Below are 15270 nucleotides of genomic sequence, written 5' to 3'. Positions count from 1 at the left end.
AACTTCCAGATTTTCCTGAGTGAGTTTATCCTGGTTGCAAGACTCTGACTTGAAGAATTTTGCCTTTATTTATTTATTTATTTATTTTTACTACACTGTTCCAAAAGAGTGTTTTGAGAGTGTAAAAGGGATGCAAGATGTTTTTATCCTTACTTGTTGGAAGCTAAGTCTCAAGTGACAACTACCTTAAGCCAATAAACCTGTGGACATGTGCGGATTTGACTGATTGAGAGAGATGTCTAAGAACAAATAAATACAGTATCAAAACCATTGATTTTCTGATTTGAAATACTTGTGTGCAAGGATGACAGTTGACTTTGTGTGTGTGTGTGTGTGTGTGTGTGTGTACTCCCTTTGCAAATTCTTCTCTTTTCATCAGAGCAGACTACAAACCTAGAGCAAACCCGGTACATACCTGTTTCTCCCCACTGGGCTTCTTGTGGTTTAGCAGCAGCTCCACAGCACCAACTACCTCCTTTCGTATGGCATGCAAAAGAGCATCTCCCACATATACATTAAAACTTAAGAGCAGTTCAATTAGCTCAAGGTTCTCATTTTCAATTGCAATAAGGAGTGCAGTTCTTCCCAGAGGATCAATGCAATTAATATTGATCTTGAAATAAATTTCTGCTTCTTCTAAAGCTTTCTTCACACTGGCATAATCTCCTTTCTCCACGGCATTCAGATAGGCTTTCTCTGAATGGGACAGTTCAGATTCTGCTCGTACAATACGAAGAGGGATACGATCTCTGTAGGGAGCATTGACACTTCTTTTGTAGTAGAACTGGGCCATATTTTATGCCATTCTAATACTTTATCTCTGAAATATGAAAAGAAAGAATAAAATAATAATGTATTTTGGGGTACAGTACACCAAATTAATATTTTCAATATATAAGTATTTAAAAATCATAATAAACTGATGTTGAAAATAAACATAACATTAAGAAGTATCCAGAAAAAACCCTTGTGAGATCACCAACAAAATGTGCAAAAGAAAAACATGTAACCATCTTGCTCAAACTTACCAAGCCAAAGCATGTCAGCACATCATTCATGTGTATATATCCCTTAAACATGTAGTATGAGATGATATAATGCATTTTGCACCAAATGTGTAGTCCCACTTCATCCTTTATTTCTATAGTAAATTCTGCTACCTCACGTTAAACACAGCTTGAGAGTACGCTCATACACAGTTACTGCTGCCCACTACTACAGGGCATTTATACTTTTTGAGCCTGATTGTGGTAACAGTTATGTCACTTAGAGGCTGTTTCATCTGCCATTTTAAAGGTACCTAGTCCTCTTTGAGATACACTAGTTACCCCACCAGCACTCCATTATGACATGGGTCTTTCACATTTATGACTTGCATGCATGTCTTTGATACCCCATGCAACCCAAGTGTCACTGGTGGTTGTGTGTGGACCACTGAATACAGACCATTTTGTCTGAATCTTTAGCTTGGGAAGAAAGAATAAGTTAGAGTTGGAATGGCTTTAGACTTTAATTTTTCTGAGTGCTCCTGAAATACCCCTTAAACCTAAATTAGTTTCTCCTGACTTATCTGAGATAGTTAGACCCAGATTCCACAGTTCAATGGAGTGCTTTCCTACTAAGATTTTGATTCAGTCTCATATGCTATAAAGAAAAACATTCATACAAAGTACTTTTCCAGCCAGTACTTGCTAACTTATAAATTAGAATTCAGAGCATGAAAGGAAAAACAAAAGCCATATAAGATAAAATCACAAGGACTAGTAGATAAAGATCATGGCTTTGATTCTGCGCTGTTAAAATCTAAACTAGAATGAATACTGAGATGCTGCAACTATAAAGCAACTCTAACGTCTTGCAGTTGATAAAGCATTTAATGCCTCTTTTGGTCTGTACATTTTGTGCAAGATCTTTGCAAAAATAGTTCCTTCTAACAGGAACAATTTATCCTGACTGTACCTACTACCTTAAAAAAAATGAGAGAGAGAAAAAGATTGACTTAAAAGAACAGAGCAGACACACACACAAAAAAAATGCTGTTCCACTAATGGCTGAACAGTTTCATATAATCATAGAATGGTTTGGTTCCAACCCCCCTGCCATGGGCAGGGACAACTCCCACTAGAACAAAGCCCCATCCAATCTGGCCTTGAACACTTCCAGGGATGGGGCATCCACAGCTTTGCTGGGCAACCTGTTCCAGGGCCTCACCCCTCTCCTAGTAAAGAATTTCTTCCTAATGTCTAATATAAACCTACCCTTTTTTAGTTTAAAGACAATCCTCCTTATCCTTTCAGTACACCCCCTGACAAAGAGTCCCTCCCTGGCTTTCATGTAGGCCCCCTTTAGATACTGAAAGGCTGCTATATGGTATCGCCGGAGCCTTCTCTTCTCCAAGATAAACAACCCCAAGGCCCTCAGCTGGTCTTCATAGAAGAGGTGCTCTAGCCCTTTGATCATACTTGTGGCCCTCCTCTGGACTCACTCTAATACTTCCACATCTTTCTTGTGCTGACGGCCCCAGAGCTGAACACAGTACTGCAGGTGGGGTCTCACAAGAGCAGAGTAGAGGGGGAGACTCTCCACCCTCAACCTGCTGGAAACACTTCTTTTGATGCAGCCCAGGATATGGGTGGCTTTCTGGGTTGTAAGCATACATTGCCAGCTCATGTTGAGCTTCTTATCAACCAAAACCCCCAAGTCCTTCTGAGGTCAGGTCTCAATCTATTCTCCACCTAGCCTGTATTTGTGCTTGGGATTGCTCTGGCCCACGTGCAGGACCTTGCACTTGGCCTTGTTGAACTTCAGGAGGCTTGCAGAAGCCCACCTCTCTAGTTTGTTAATCAACGAAAACTATAGTTTCTTGTCTTGTTCTCAGCTGACAATGCAAGTTTGGTTAACACACTGACTCTTCCTCCATTTCCTTCTGTCATTAAAAATCATACAAATTTCTGTCAAAATCTAATTTAGGAAATGCAGTGTTTATTTTTACTATGTGAGGTTTTGGTTGATCAAAAATTTCAGTAGCCATTGTGAGAAACAGTGATTCATCTGCTCCAGTCTCCATATGCAGTTCAAGGAGAAGTAAGTGCAAAGGCTGTTACCAAGTTGTTTTCTTCGTTTTCTGGAGCAGATCAACAGGACTTGAGGCAGGCATGTAGCAGCAAAGGAGATACATTAGAAAGAATTTCCCTCCAAATCCACGTACAGCAACTAAGTAATTGCACTACTTTGCACCCAAAATATTTCTGAATTCTGCCTTGAAGGTGATATCTGTCTGCACCATGGACTACTAGAGGTTATACAGCCAGTTGATTATGTTCTGGTAAACTCACTGTATGTAGAACACATATCCATTGCACATTTTTATGTCCCTGGAACAGATATAGCATATTCTTATTTTAATACATTTATTTAACTGTTTGTCTTTCACTCTTACTTTTTAGGTTCAAGAAGAAAAAAAGGATGTGCAAAATCACTTCCAATTTAACAAATCTAAATGTAGATGTTTACGTGTAGATATCTACTTAAAAGATAAGGTGCTACATTCTCATTACAGCTATGGAGATTTAGGGCTCCATTCCATTGCCCATAAACAGGCATTTGGTGCTGGATGCTGAAGGGCATCCTGCCTGGCTCCATCTGCCAGATCAGGATGACTTAGGTCTCACATGGGGTCTCATTCCTAATTGTCAGTTCCACAGAGAAGTTTTGCTTAATGCTATGACTTGTGAGAGTCTCTCTGATGTTTGTGAGAGAGGATAATTAAATGTCGTCCTAGTCAATTAATTTAGTTTAGCCTAGAAGTCTGTACATACTACGCTAAAATAGACACCTACACTTGGTCAGCTGAATAACTCCCTGATTTTTGCTGAATGTAGGATTGCACAAATATTGTTCAGTTTCTTAATATCTACAGAGAGTTCCTCAAGACCCCTGGAGAAAAATGAGTGACTGCAATTTTGACACTATTGCTGAAAGTTCCTGTCTCTTGAAAGAACAGGAAAGAATAGATGCATAGATGCCTACTCATTTATTGGTAGTTAAACCAGAAACTAATTTGGATCAGTGAAACTGGGCATCATAGAGATGTTTATGGTAGAACAAGAGTACTGTGATTTACAGACAGGATCTATTATGATTGCATTAGTATAATTTTATTTGTTTGTTTGCTTGCTTCTTTTTAAAAGACTGAAGAGGCTCTTATATTGCTTCACAATAAGCCCTAAGGAAAACGCTTGCTGGAATCTCTTGTGTTTACCTCTTCATGATTCTCAAATGGGGAAAATTAGATTTAAGCGTAGTTTCTCTCTTACAGAAGAGATACCTCAAACAGACATTGTCATTCTCCTAAACAGACATAGTCATTCTCTTCTGCTAGTCTTTCTCTCAACCCCAACACTTCCTGAAAATATTCATCCTTAAATAAGATTGTCATAACTAAAAATATACATTTATATGCAATTAGAAAGTTAAGATTAACTGATGATGCAGTACACTGCTGGAAGATGATATGTACTATAAATATAATACCTCACAGGCGTTTAGAGAAGTAAAATATTTATTTTGGTTTTATCTACAGATAGTTTTGTGTGACAAGTATACTATGCTGTCACATGCAAAGTTATATATGACATCTACAAGGGCATACCATGAAAGCTGTAAGAGCTGGGAGTAGCCAGCTGAGATGAGGAATGTCTCAATTTGCCTTGAGTTCCTCTGCAGTAACAAGATTTTTAAGAAACAAGAGGTCCAGCACACCAGACCAGTGAGAGGGGGACGAAAGAAAATATGAAACATAAGGTCCAAAATTTAGCAAGAGTGGAATTACAGTTTCTGCAGTCCACATACCTGATACTTAATAGAGTAAAATTACTTCAGAGAAGAGAGAAAGGAAATATAACTTGCCCCGAAAATATGAATGTAATCATCTATGAGAAACTCATTACAAAGTCATCCAAAAGCCAATAAATGAGTGTGACAGATTCTTCCTGAGCCATACAAATACTTACACCTGTAGGGTTCAACTTCATATTTTGGAGGAATGCTTTTGGTGTTGTGAATTTATTGAACTTGGTGAGCAGAATTAGAATCTGGGAGAGAATTTCAAGTCAAGAAGTGGAATTACCTTCAGTGTTGTTCTGGTCTTGCCTGTCGTCCCCATAATTCTGACAGGGTATGCCACATTTATAATAACTCATTAAAAACGTAGAGGAATCATTCTGAATTTAGGAACAACATAAGACAAACTTGTAAACAAAATAGTTATTTTGATCAATTTGGGGTAATATAGCAATACCCGCTTTCTGTATAATCTGTTCTTCCTTCCTTCCTTCCTTCCTTCCTTCCTTCCTTCCTTCCTTCTTTCTTTCTTTCTTTCTTTCTTTCTTTCTTTCTTTCTTTCTTTCTTTCTTTCTTTCTTTCTTTCTTTCTTTCTCTTTCTTTCTTTTCTTTCTTTCTTTCTTTTTCTTTCTTTCTTTCTTTTCTTTCTTTCTTTCTTTCTTTCTTTCTTTCTTTCTTTTCTTTCTTTTCTTTCTTTCTTTTTCTTTCTCTCTCTCTCTCTCTCTTTCTCTCTCTCTCTTTCTCTCTCCCTTTCTCTTTCTCCCTTTCTCTCTCCCTTTCTCTCTTCCTCCCTTTCTCTCTTTCTCCCTTTCTTTCTTTTCTCTCTTTCTCTCTTTCTTTCTCTCCTTCTCTCTTTCTCTCCTTCTCTCTTTCTCTCTTTCTCTCTTTCTTTCTTTCAAGAAAAACAAGTTCTTACAACTAACTTTGCAAGAAATTGGATTTCACTATGACACCTCTAACGCAACTCATAGCACTGAAAATTACAACTATTTAAAAATTAATAGTATTTTGATCAGTATTCTTCTCTACTAATCCATGATCTTTTAATCCAGATAAGGGAGTTTTAGCACTTTCAGTAAAAGAGCTAAAACTTAATAACTGTGCAAGTATGATACTCACTCTTTAAGACCCTGCATATGAAGAGATAATATTGTATATTATGTTTTGGGAATACCTGAATACCCATTCTCCTTATTTACAAAACATGCACAGGATAATTTGAAATTCTGGTGACTAGCTGAAAACCCAGCTGTGGAATGTTTTAAGATTAAGATTCATGCTAGGGATTTAAAAAATGAAAATAAAAATATATCATTGCATGAAAAAAGCATTCATGAAAAGGTATTCATTTTGAAATAATCTTTACTAGATAATTATGTCATAGCTGAAAATATATCTGTTTTAAAAGTGCATGTTTCTCCAAATAGAATTAAAAACCAATAAAAAACTGAAACTAACTTTCCCACAACTAGATAAAACAAATCAGCTTCAAATAGTGCCAAATAATTTATCTTTGTTCTTTTCCTTAGCAGTATTTTCAATTATGCTATTCATGCTAGTTATAGAAATGATAGAACAAATATTAACACAAACATTGATTAATGTTATATTCATTATTATAAAAAGTATTCAATGACTTTCATCCCATTAGTCTGACCATGTAATGTATACTCTAATACCATGTACTACATACTCTAATCTATACTTATGATATACTTTAAGAATCCCAAGGAATTTTTCAAAAATAAGGTACTAAATCTACAAAAAAATGCAGCTCAACATTTGTAAAATGTTTAGCTATAGGCTAGGTAATTATAACAAATGAAATATAATGGACTAACTGTAGTCCCTCTAGAGTCAAGCAGTTTCTAATGACAGGAGACTATGCAGTATGCTTTAGGGCTTCTCCGGTGGCATGAGACACATTTGAATGGCGCACAACCTCCTATGGAAGATTAATCTCAATTAATTTTAGGAGCACAATTCATTTATTTAAATATTGACATTTATCATCATGGCATTGCCTAGAGTAAGCCATGCCATCTTCTGCTGTTTCTACAGAAGGGCAGAGGTCTCCTGCAGGTCTCATGTCGCACCTGCCAGCCCTGTGTTGAAGTCTTGGCCATCTCAAATGGCCCCAAACACCCCTATTCTGCTTTGGAAACTGATTCCTGCCCTCAGAGTTTAAAGCTGAGAGTAAGGCACTTCCCAAGAGTGATTTGTCTGGCCTGTTTTACACAGATACAATAGAACAAAAAAAAGTCATACCCTTCTTCATTAACATGGTTAAATACTAATTTAGATATAATTTCCCTTTCAAGTGTCTCATCAGCTTGATTTATGATGACTACTCTTACAGTATTGCACTTTTTGACCTATAAAACCCATCTTACTGTATTGATCAGTCCTTTCTCCTTTGTTTGTAGTCTCCCAGTTATTCTTAATTTCATTTTTAAACAGTTGACTAAGAAAATTAGGTTTTAAACCCTTTTCCACACATTTTTAAAATCTTTATTTTGGAAGCAAAATTTTAAATTACATTTGTGTTTTATCTTAAAACAAAACAAAACAAAACAAAACAACAACAAACAGCAACAAAGCACTCTAACACACCTTTGCATTAGTGAAATTAATTTGAGTTGGATATTGATGTAAGGAAACAAACCAGTGTCAGAGAGCATATTGAACTTCAGAAAGCTTAGATTTTCATATACACTGGTAATTATAAATAGTGTGTAGTAGTCTCAGCAACAGAGTCTGTTTTTCAATGGTTTGATGTTATTTCCAGCAGAAAAAAAAAATAAAAAAAATCACAGACCTGGAATAAGCAGTAGCTTAGGGCTCAGAACAGTTTTTGAAAGAAAGAGGAACTTATTTAAATCTCTTATCAGGAGGGCCTGGTAATTACTGAGTTACTGGCTTTTCCAGGGTTCTTCCCTCTTTCAGAAAGCCAGCATTAAAGGAAAATAAGCAAAAATAACTATGATATTGGAAGACAAGATATTGACTGAGATATTCAACTATCATTGTCCCACAGCAGCTGTAGCCATCAAAGTGTGTGTACGCACACGTGAACATACATGCACTGTATAGTGCTCCCTGCCTTTTGCAGAAACCAGGAAAATATCATCAGTATCTGAGCAGGAGAAATTTATAAAAGGAGAAAGCCATAATACTTAATGGAAAATTGATGTGAAGTCAGTCTTATGAGAAAAGATTTCTTTATTTACAGAAGCAGTTTCATGTAAACCTGCTACAAACTAATATTTCACATGATTTGAGGCAATTTTTCATGTATTTTTGTTCCAGGGAACAATAAAACATTCTGTAAATATTCAGTAAAAGATTCTGTCTTGTTTTCAAACTTATTTTTTTTCTACTCTGTTTATCTTTATTTGGATGATATTAATTTTACTAATTATAGCTGATACTAATTTTACTGATTTTAAAAGAAATCACCAGAAATTACCTTCTGCTGCTATATTATGTGCATATACATAAACATACTGTAAACCAAAGTTACTCAGAAGTTTCCCAATCAAAGTTAAAGCTAAAATAATGCAATCTGAATTCCTTGGATTTTATTCAACCTTTGCTTTTGCCTCATTTGCTTTCCCTAAGTACACAATCATACCCTCACTTTTTTTTTTTTTTTCAGGGGAATCTGGAAAACCTGCACCACTCTTCTTTACTCAGAGAGTGGTGAGGCCCTGGAACAGGTTGCCCAGAGAAGCTGTAGATGCCCCATCCCTGGAGGTGTTCAAGGCCAGGTTGGATGGGGCTTTGGGCAACCTGGTCTGGTGGGAGGTGTCCCTGCCCATGGCAGGGGGTTGGAACTGGGTGGGCTTTAAGGTCCCTTCCCATACTGTCTTATGATTCTATGATTCTGTAACCTTGACTTGCATTCCCTTGCACAATGTTCCTACCCAAAAACACTACTGTAGCCCGCAGTGTGCTGGAGGAGAGAGCAGGGTTTCAGAGTGACCTACTAGCAGGCATCAAGGGCTTCCATAACAAGCCACTTTTTCTGCCAACCTCAGTACCTGATTAAGTATTATTATCCTTTCAGAGACAGTAAGAGACACCCAGTCACACATCTCCTTCAGATGGAAAGCTGGATCGACACAGGCATGCTCCACAGTACCTGCACGTGCAACTTCTCAAATTATCATTGTTACTGACCTGCTTTACTTCCAACACTGATCTTTAAGTTAGACATTATGACACTTTATAGCTTCTACTATGATGTCATCTGAAGTACTCTTCTGACTTCGCTTGTGAGTTTGTTTTACAGACTGGGTGAAAAAAAAAAAAGTGAAACTTCAGAAGTAATTATGGAGGTACCCTTCTCAGGAAACCAGCACAGTTATGACAAGTGAATAACTCATGGATTTATGTGTGATTTCCTGAAACTATTTTATATGCACTTTTCATGACAAAAGAGAGATTCTGACATTTGATATATTCATGAGAGTACGAAATTTACTTTCTAAAGTAGATCTGTGACAGGCCAGCTTTAATCTGACACAGAATCATATCTGATACACAGTAAAAATGATATTCAAAGTGAATTTTTGAAAACAAGACTACAGCTCTTATAAGCTTCAGTCCAAAAGAAGCTTGAAGTTCCTTCACTTTCCGTCACCAGGACACGGTTAGATTTGAACAAAAACAAAAGAAATGCCATTTCTGAACCCAGCATCTGTCCAAATACTTGTGTATAAATGAATGTTTAGACAGGTAAATTAAGCATATCTCTAGCACTGAGGTCAACTGGATAAGCTGTTCCCGTACTGTTAAACTCTCTCAGTCCCAAAATAAGACAGCTGAATGAAAACTGTCTACTGGGAATAATTTGTGGTCCATGCTAACTCCCAAACTGTGTCTGAAAATTGCACGGGACAATGTAATTTGCTAGAGCCAAGACCATTCTTGGGACTGGTAATGGAGTTCCGCTGTCCATATATGTCTTCCAGCACTGTTTATTATACAATTGTTATAGCTGACAATATAATATACAGAGTCCTCTCCTGAAAGTCATTTGTCATTGTTAGCTCTATAGTCAGCTTCAGACTTGAAAGCTAACGAGAACAGAAGTAGCAATCTGGACTTTAACATGTAGCCATGCAATTAGGAGATAAACTGAATAGCATAATATGGTATACATTCCTTACAAGGCTGTTGATTCATGTGGAATAGAGCTAAATCTCTTGTTTGTTCTCTGGCTCAAAGTACCCTGAAACCCAAGTTGCAGTAAAGAAAAGAACATGACATAGTACGCAGCTGTCAGTGGATGATGGGAGGCAGGTCGTCATGTTTTCTGCTTATGTATATTCTGGCTTCACAATCAGCAAAGCAGGACATCAGCTAAGAAGTTGTTCTTAAATTCCAGAGCTTGAGACAGAATGGATACACAACCGATGAAATTCTACCAGCTTCTTACATTAGCATCTTTAAAGACTGAGTCCCAAGGGAATGCAATACTGACACTGAATGTGGTAAACCTTTAACATAGTGACATGGATTACTTGCTTAGATGGTTTTGTGTCAATTTTGAGACAGAATGCAATTTCATAGCAATATCTTGGTTTTAAAGTATAGTGCTTCCTCTACAGATTAAGGATGTAAGTATGTTCACTTAGGCTACACAAATAGGAGAGAACTTTCATCTCCTAGGGCTGACATCACATCAGATCTCAGTGGGAAATGACAGTTTCTTCATGTAATAGTGACATTTAAGATTAGGATTCTTATCAACATGAGAAATACCAAAAGATCAGATTCAGGGGCTTATGGAAAAAAATACTTACTGAGAGATATTAGAAATGCCATGTACAGGGCAAAGGATCATATCGGGGTAGGATGATTTGGGGACAGGCACTTGCCATTGTGAATCTGCATAAGTGTTAAAAACAGAACTCAATTCTTCAAATTCTTCAAAAGAACTCATTTCTTCAAATACAGCTAAAACTGAGCATAATTTCACTTAACTTATCAGAGAAAATACAGCTTCTCAAATTAAACAAACAAAAAAAACAAACAAACAAAACATTATTAGATGATAGCAGCTCTCTAGTACATAATATATTAGTTCATCTTTCCCGTTTTATGCAAACTAGAAAGAGGCATTCCTTTAAAAAACCCAACAGCATCCATGGTTACATCTTGATGATGAGTAGCAGTATGCAAATACTCAGGAAAGTAAGGGAATGAGCCTGAAGCCTGAACTATTTGTTCTTGCTCAGAGGAGAATATTGAAGCATACTAGCAGAGCAAAGGAGAGAAAGAATTCTTTCCATGGACTGACACATACCTGTTCTTTGAAATGATGGAGCACGAATGATGTAAGCCCAGGCTACATGGAGTAGGCAGACAGTTTGAGGGGGGAAGGACAGAGACGGCAGTAACGCAGATAGTGATCTTAATGAATGGCTGCACCATCCAGTTGAGCTGACCTCCCTGTCTGCTTGGCTGGTGTTATTCTCCTGGGTAAACTCAAGGAGCTCTCCAAAATAATTTTCAAGATAATGTACTCCAGTGTCATCTGGCTACACAGAAGGTCTTCTTCCAGCATTCCCAACAGTAGCACTGACCTTATGCTCTGTGGGTGTGATCCTGCAGTATTCTTACAGTGCATCAACATTTCTCAGAAGATGTGGGGAGGGGATTGTCCTCTGCTTAAAGGGTGGGTGGAGGGTTTCTCTAAACTCTCCCCAAGCATGGCAGAAGCAGCAAGTACACAATTTCTGCTGGGAAATCACATCGTGGTTGGGCAGCAAGGGAGTGGATGTAAATGTTGGCTTGGGGAGGAAAGGGAAGGGGAGGCAGAACAGCTTGGGAAATACAGGGCAGGAGCCTTTCTGAAGCATTGCTTGTAAGAGTTATGCTACAAGTGGGAGTGAGATTTCTGTGCTTCAGAATGTGTTTACATGCAGATCCACGTCTTTCCATGCTTCATATGAAGAAGCTCCAAGCAGCATGCAGTCTGACCAGAAAAGGGAGGTTGTGGGCAGACTGCCCGAATACATTTAGTAAAGACTTGCTAATAAAAACACTCCAATGGGGGTCCATTTTCAGCTGTACAAGCTAAGCCACCCCGAGAATAAGTTAAGAAGCTTTCTAGTATTTAGGACTGATAGCAAGCCAGCTGTGAAGAGATCTGTGTACAAATATACGTGCTCACATAAACATTTCTTTACTGGCTGCTGCCCTCAGAGTGGTATGTGTATTTTGCAGGGAGCTCTGAAAGAGACTGAACTAAAACAAAACAAAAGCTGGTAAGAAATGAAGACTAATTAGGAGAAACTGGTCAGTCTTTGGAATTTATTGGCCTGTTTCCATTCAGACCCTTAATGGTTTTGCCCTTATACTGCTTATCCAGAGACACATAAGTCAGTGCATTTTAGTATGTTTAACTAAAAGACTTTGTTAAAAAATAAAATCAGGAAAGCTTTTCACCTAAGCCCAGCTACTAATAATATCACACTAGCTCAAGCAAAAAGAATTACAAAGATAAGTCAAAATCAAACTTAGTTCACAGCAAACCAATTAGACTCGATAGTAGACAATGTTCCACAATCATATTGGATAACAAAAACAACAACAAAAAATAGCTATACAACACTAAAAAATATGATTGTCCATTGGCAATAAGCCCCAACAACAACAACAGCGACAACAAAATGGTTAAAATGACTCAAATCTGTACTTTGGTTGGTTAACTAGATGAACACCAAAAACAATCTACTGTCTGGACCAAAGCCTGACAAAAATAATGATAACTTTTTTCCTTAATATATTCTATCTTACATGATGACTAACCCCTTCCTGCCCTTGTAGCAATAAGGGCTTCAAATAATAGAATATAAAACCAGAAGTCTGACAAATTCTATTTACCAGAAGTCATAAAATGACAGCTTCATGTCACTCAGGACCTTTAAATGTATAGCACAGAACATACCTTAATGAATACTTTGATGAGGTATTACATAAGGCTGCTTAAATCCAGAAGAACATTTCTTTTCAGAAAATTGTCTGCATGGCCAAATTGTGATTTATGCATTTGCATAAATGGAGGATTAAAAGTCTCCTGCTAAATGAGAACAGGAGTTAAAAATATAAAGAGTAACAATAAGAGAACTTTCATTCCCAGGAAGTGGTGAAACCAGAAAGTTTTCATGTGGATTCCCTGACTAATACAGGCATGTTTAATACACTGCTGTATAGACAACCTATCTAGCAGTAATTATGGTAGCTTGGTAATAGTCAAAATACTCTGAGTAGCCTTCAGGAAGTTTGTATTTTCTTTCTTGGGTTAAAAAGTCAGAAGAATGTAAGAATGTACATCACCATGTTACAACACAAAGCCTTTAAAAACAGATCACCTGAAAATCTTAACAACAAATCTAGCTAGCTATCTGGCACTCACTTATCAGATGCTTTCTCAAATGTTATGTGAAGCCTTTTATCCTAAATAATGACTCCTCTTGCAGGCACATAATTATTCCACTATTGTATTCAGGGAAAACTATATTTGACAGGGATAGAAAAGGAAATAAATAATTGATGTAGAAACTTTCACTGTGGAAAATATGTCTTGCCATGATTTCCAATTAACAGAGGATTAATTCTGTGCTCATTTAGGCCATGATTCCACTCATCTAGCTTAAAAAGCAATAATTCAGATCTATCCCTGGAATTAAGGAGTAGGCAACTTCATTTTGAAGCATTTGTGGTATGTTTCCTGCACCTAGAGCCAGAATGGGACAAGTTCATCTAAACACAAACTAACCGAACTCAGAGCTGCAAACATTATTCTCAGTATGGGAATTCTTGCTTGGCAAGACAATCTAATAAGAGCTGAATGGCACAAGGAGTCCTATGAAAACCTCAGCAAACTTAAACTTAGTTAACAGGAGCTCTTTGAGTCAGGCATTGGAACATGTTGTCCAGGGAAGTGGTGGAGTCACCGTCCCTGGGAGTGTTCAAGGAAAGGTTGGACGTGGTGCTTAGGGTCATGGTTTAGTCGGTGACATTGGCGGTAGGGTGATGGTTGGACCAGATGATCTTGGAGGTCTTTTCCAATCCTAATGATTCTAATGATTCTATGAAATATTTTTTTAGCTATCAAGAAGCTCAGAAGTTGTGGTAAAGTCACAGATGTAAGGATTAGCTCAAATATCTCAGCTGAAATTTCTCATCAGACAGGTCTAGAGAAAATCAGCACTGCTTCCTGGTCCTGAGAAGCCAGAACTAGAAAAGTCTGGGTCACCAAACCCAGCTTCTTTATCACAGGCAGCTCTTTCAGACAATCTTTGCTAGAGCAGATCAGACACCCTGTTAGAAGTAGCTGGGATTCCCCGGTTTGACCCACCATCTTCTCCTCTGTTCCTGTTAGCAGTGGCAGACAGAGCCTCATCTCTCTGATGAGACAATTTCCTCAATCCTAAATAAGGTTCAGCTGCTGAGGACTGCTGTCAGGTTTATCCTCCCATATCTGCAGAGAAAACTCTCTCTTCTCTTAGACTTCATTTTGCCAGGCTGCACAAATCTAGATCCTTTATATTTCTGGCCATCTGCTCATGATTCGATGCCACCTAAAATATCCCAGGGTGCCTTGATCTATGACACAGCCACTTCCCTGGATGGACATGGGTTCCCATCAGCTCTTGGTGTCAGACACCAAACACCCTGGTACCCATAGTCATTCAAATGGCAATAAATGTCTGCAAGTGGGCTATCGGATTGAATTTTCTGTCTCCTTTCACATTTGTACTATTGCTTTGCCACATAATCTTTTTCTGTGTGACCTGAAGGATGCATTTTGCTCCAAAACACACTTCCATGCCCTCTTGGACAATTATTTTAATATTTCCATATCTCATGCTTAGATATTTTGCATGATACAGTTCTAGACCTACAATTGTCTTGTTTAAGGATGTATCATAATTATAACCTCCAATCTGCTGATAACTCATGTTCTTTTCTTACTCAGATGTTTTCTGTCAATAAGCTTCCATTTTTGGGAAAAGAAAAAAAAAAATCTTCTATAAGTCTTTGAATTAATTTTGTATTTCATTCTGCTAGATAGATTAGACTAAACTTCTGTACTTTGCTTCCTGCAGTAGTGAAATAACTGGTCTCAAGGGAAAAGCAAAAGAAACCTCTTGATGAATGTATTTAATTCTGTGGTGAAACATATATATAAGTTTTGCTATTTTTTTTTTCACTCTTGCAGTAATCATTTTCCTCCCCAGTGCTTGACTTTTAGTCAGTTTTCTCTTTACTTACATGCATCACATACTTCTCTGGCTCTCTTAGTACTCAGTAAGTCTTTGACTCTGTGACCTCTTGTAGTTATGAATGTCAAATGTTCCCTGTGAACTGCATGAACTTTCTTCTTGAAAACTTTGTTCTAAATATACCTGT

The 15270-nt window shown here is 37.6% G+C and overlaps 1 protein-coding gene across 1 annotated transcript in view; it reads right to left on the bottom strand.

Annotated features, from left to right (window-relative positions):
- Nucleotides 1-15270, bottom strand: part of TRPC4 (transient receptor potential cation channel subfamily C member 4) — a 160631-nt gene that overhangs the window by 95986 nt on the left and 49375 nt on the right. Inside the window, exon 2 of the mRNA XM_083798127.1 lies at nt 416-820. Coding sequence (XP_083654253.1) covers nt 416-793 — 378 coding nt within the window. The 5' untranslated portion in view covers nt 794-820. The remainder of the gene's footprint in view (nt 1-415; nt 821-15270) is intronic.

This window comes from Anser anser (genome assembly GCF_964211835.1).
Source record: "Anser anser genome assembly, chromosome: 1".
Lineage (NCBI taxonomy): Eukaryota > Metazoa > Chordata > Aves > Anseriformes > Anatidae > Anser > Anser anser.
Note: the sequence above shows the minus strand (reverse complement) of the source record. Positions and strands in the feature narration are given on the sequence as shown.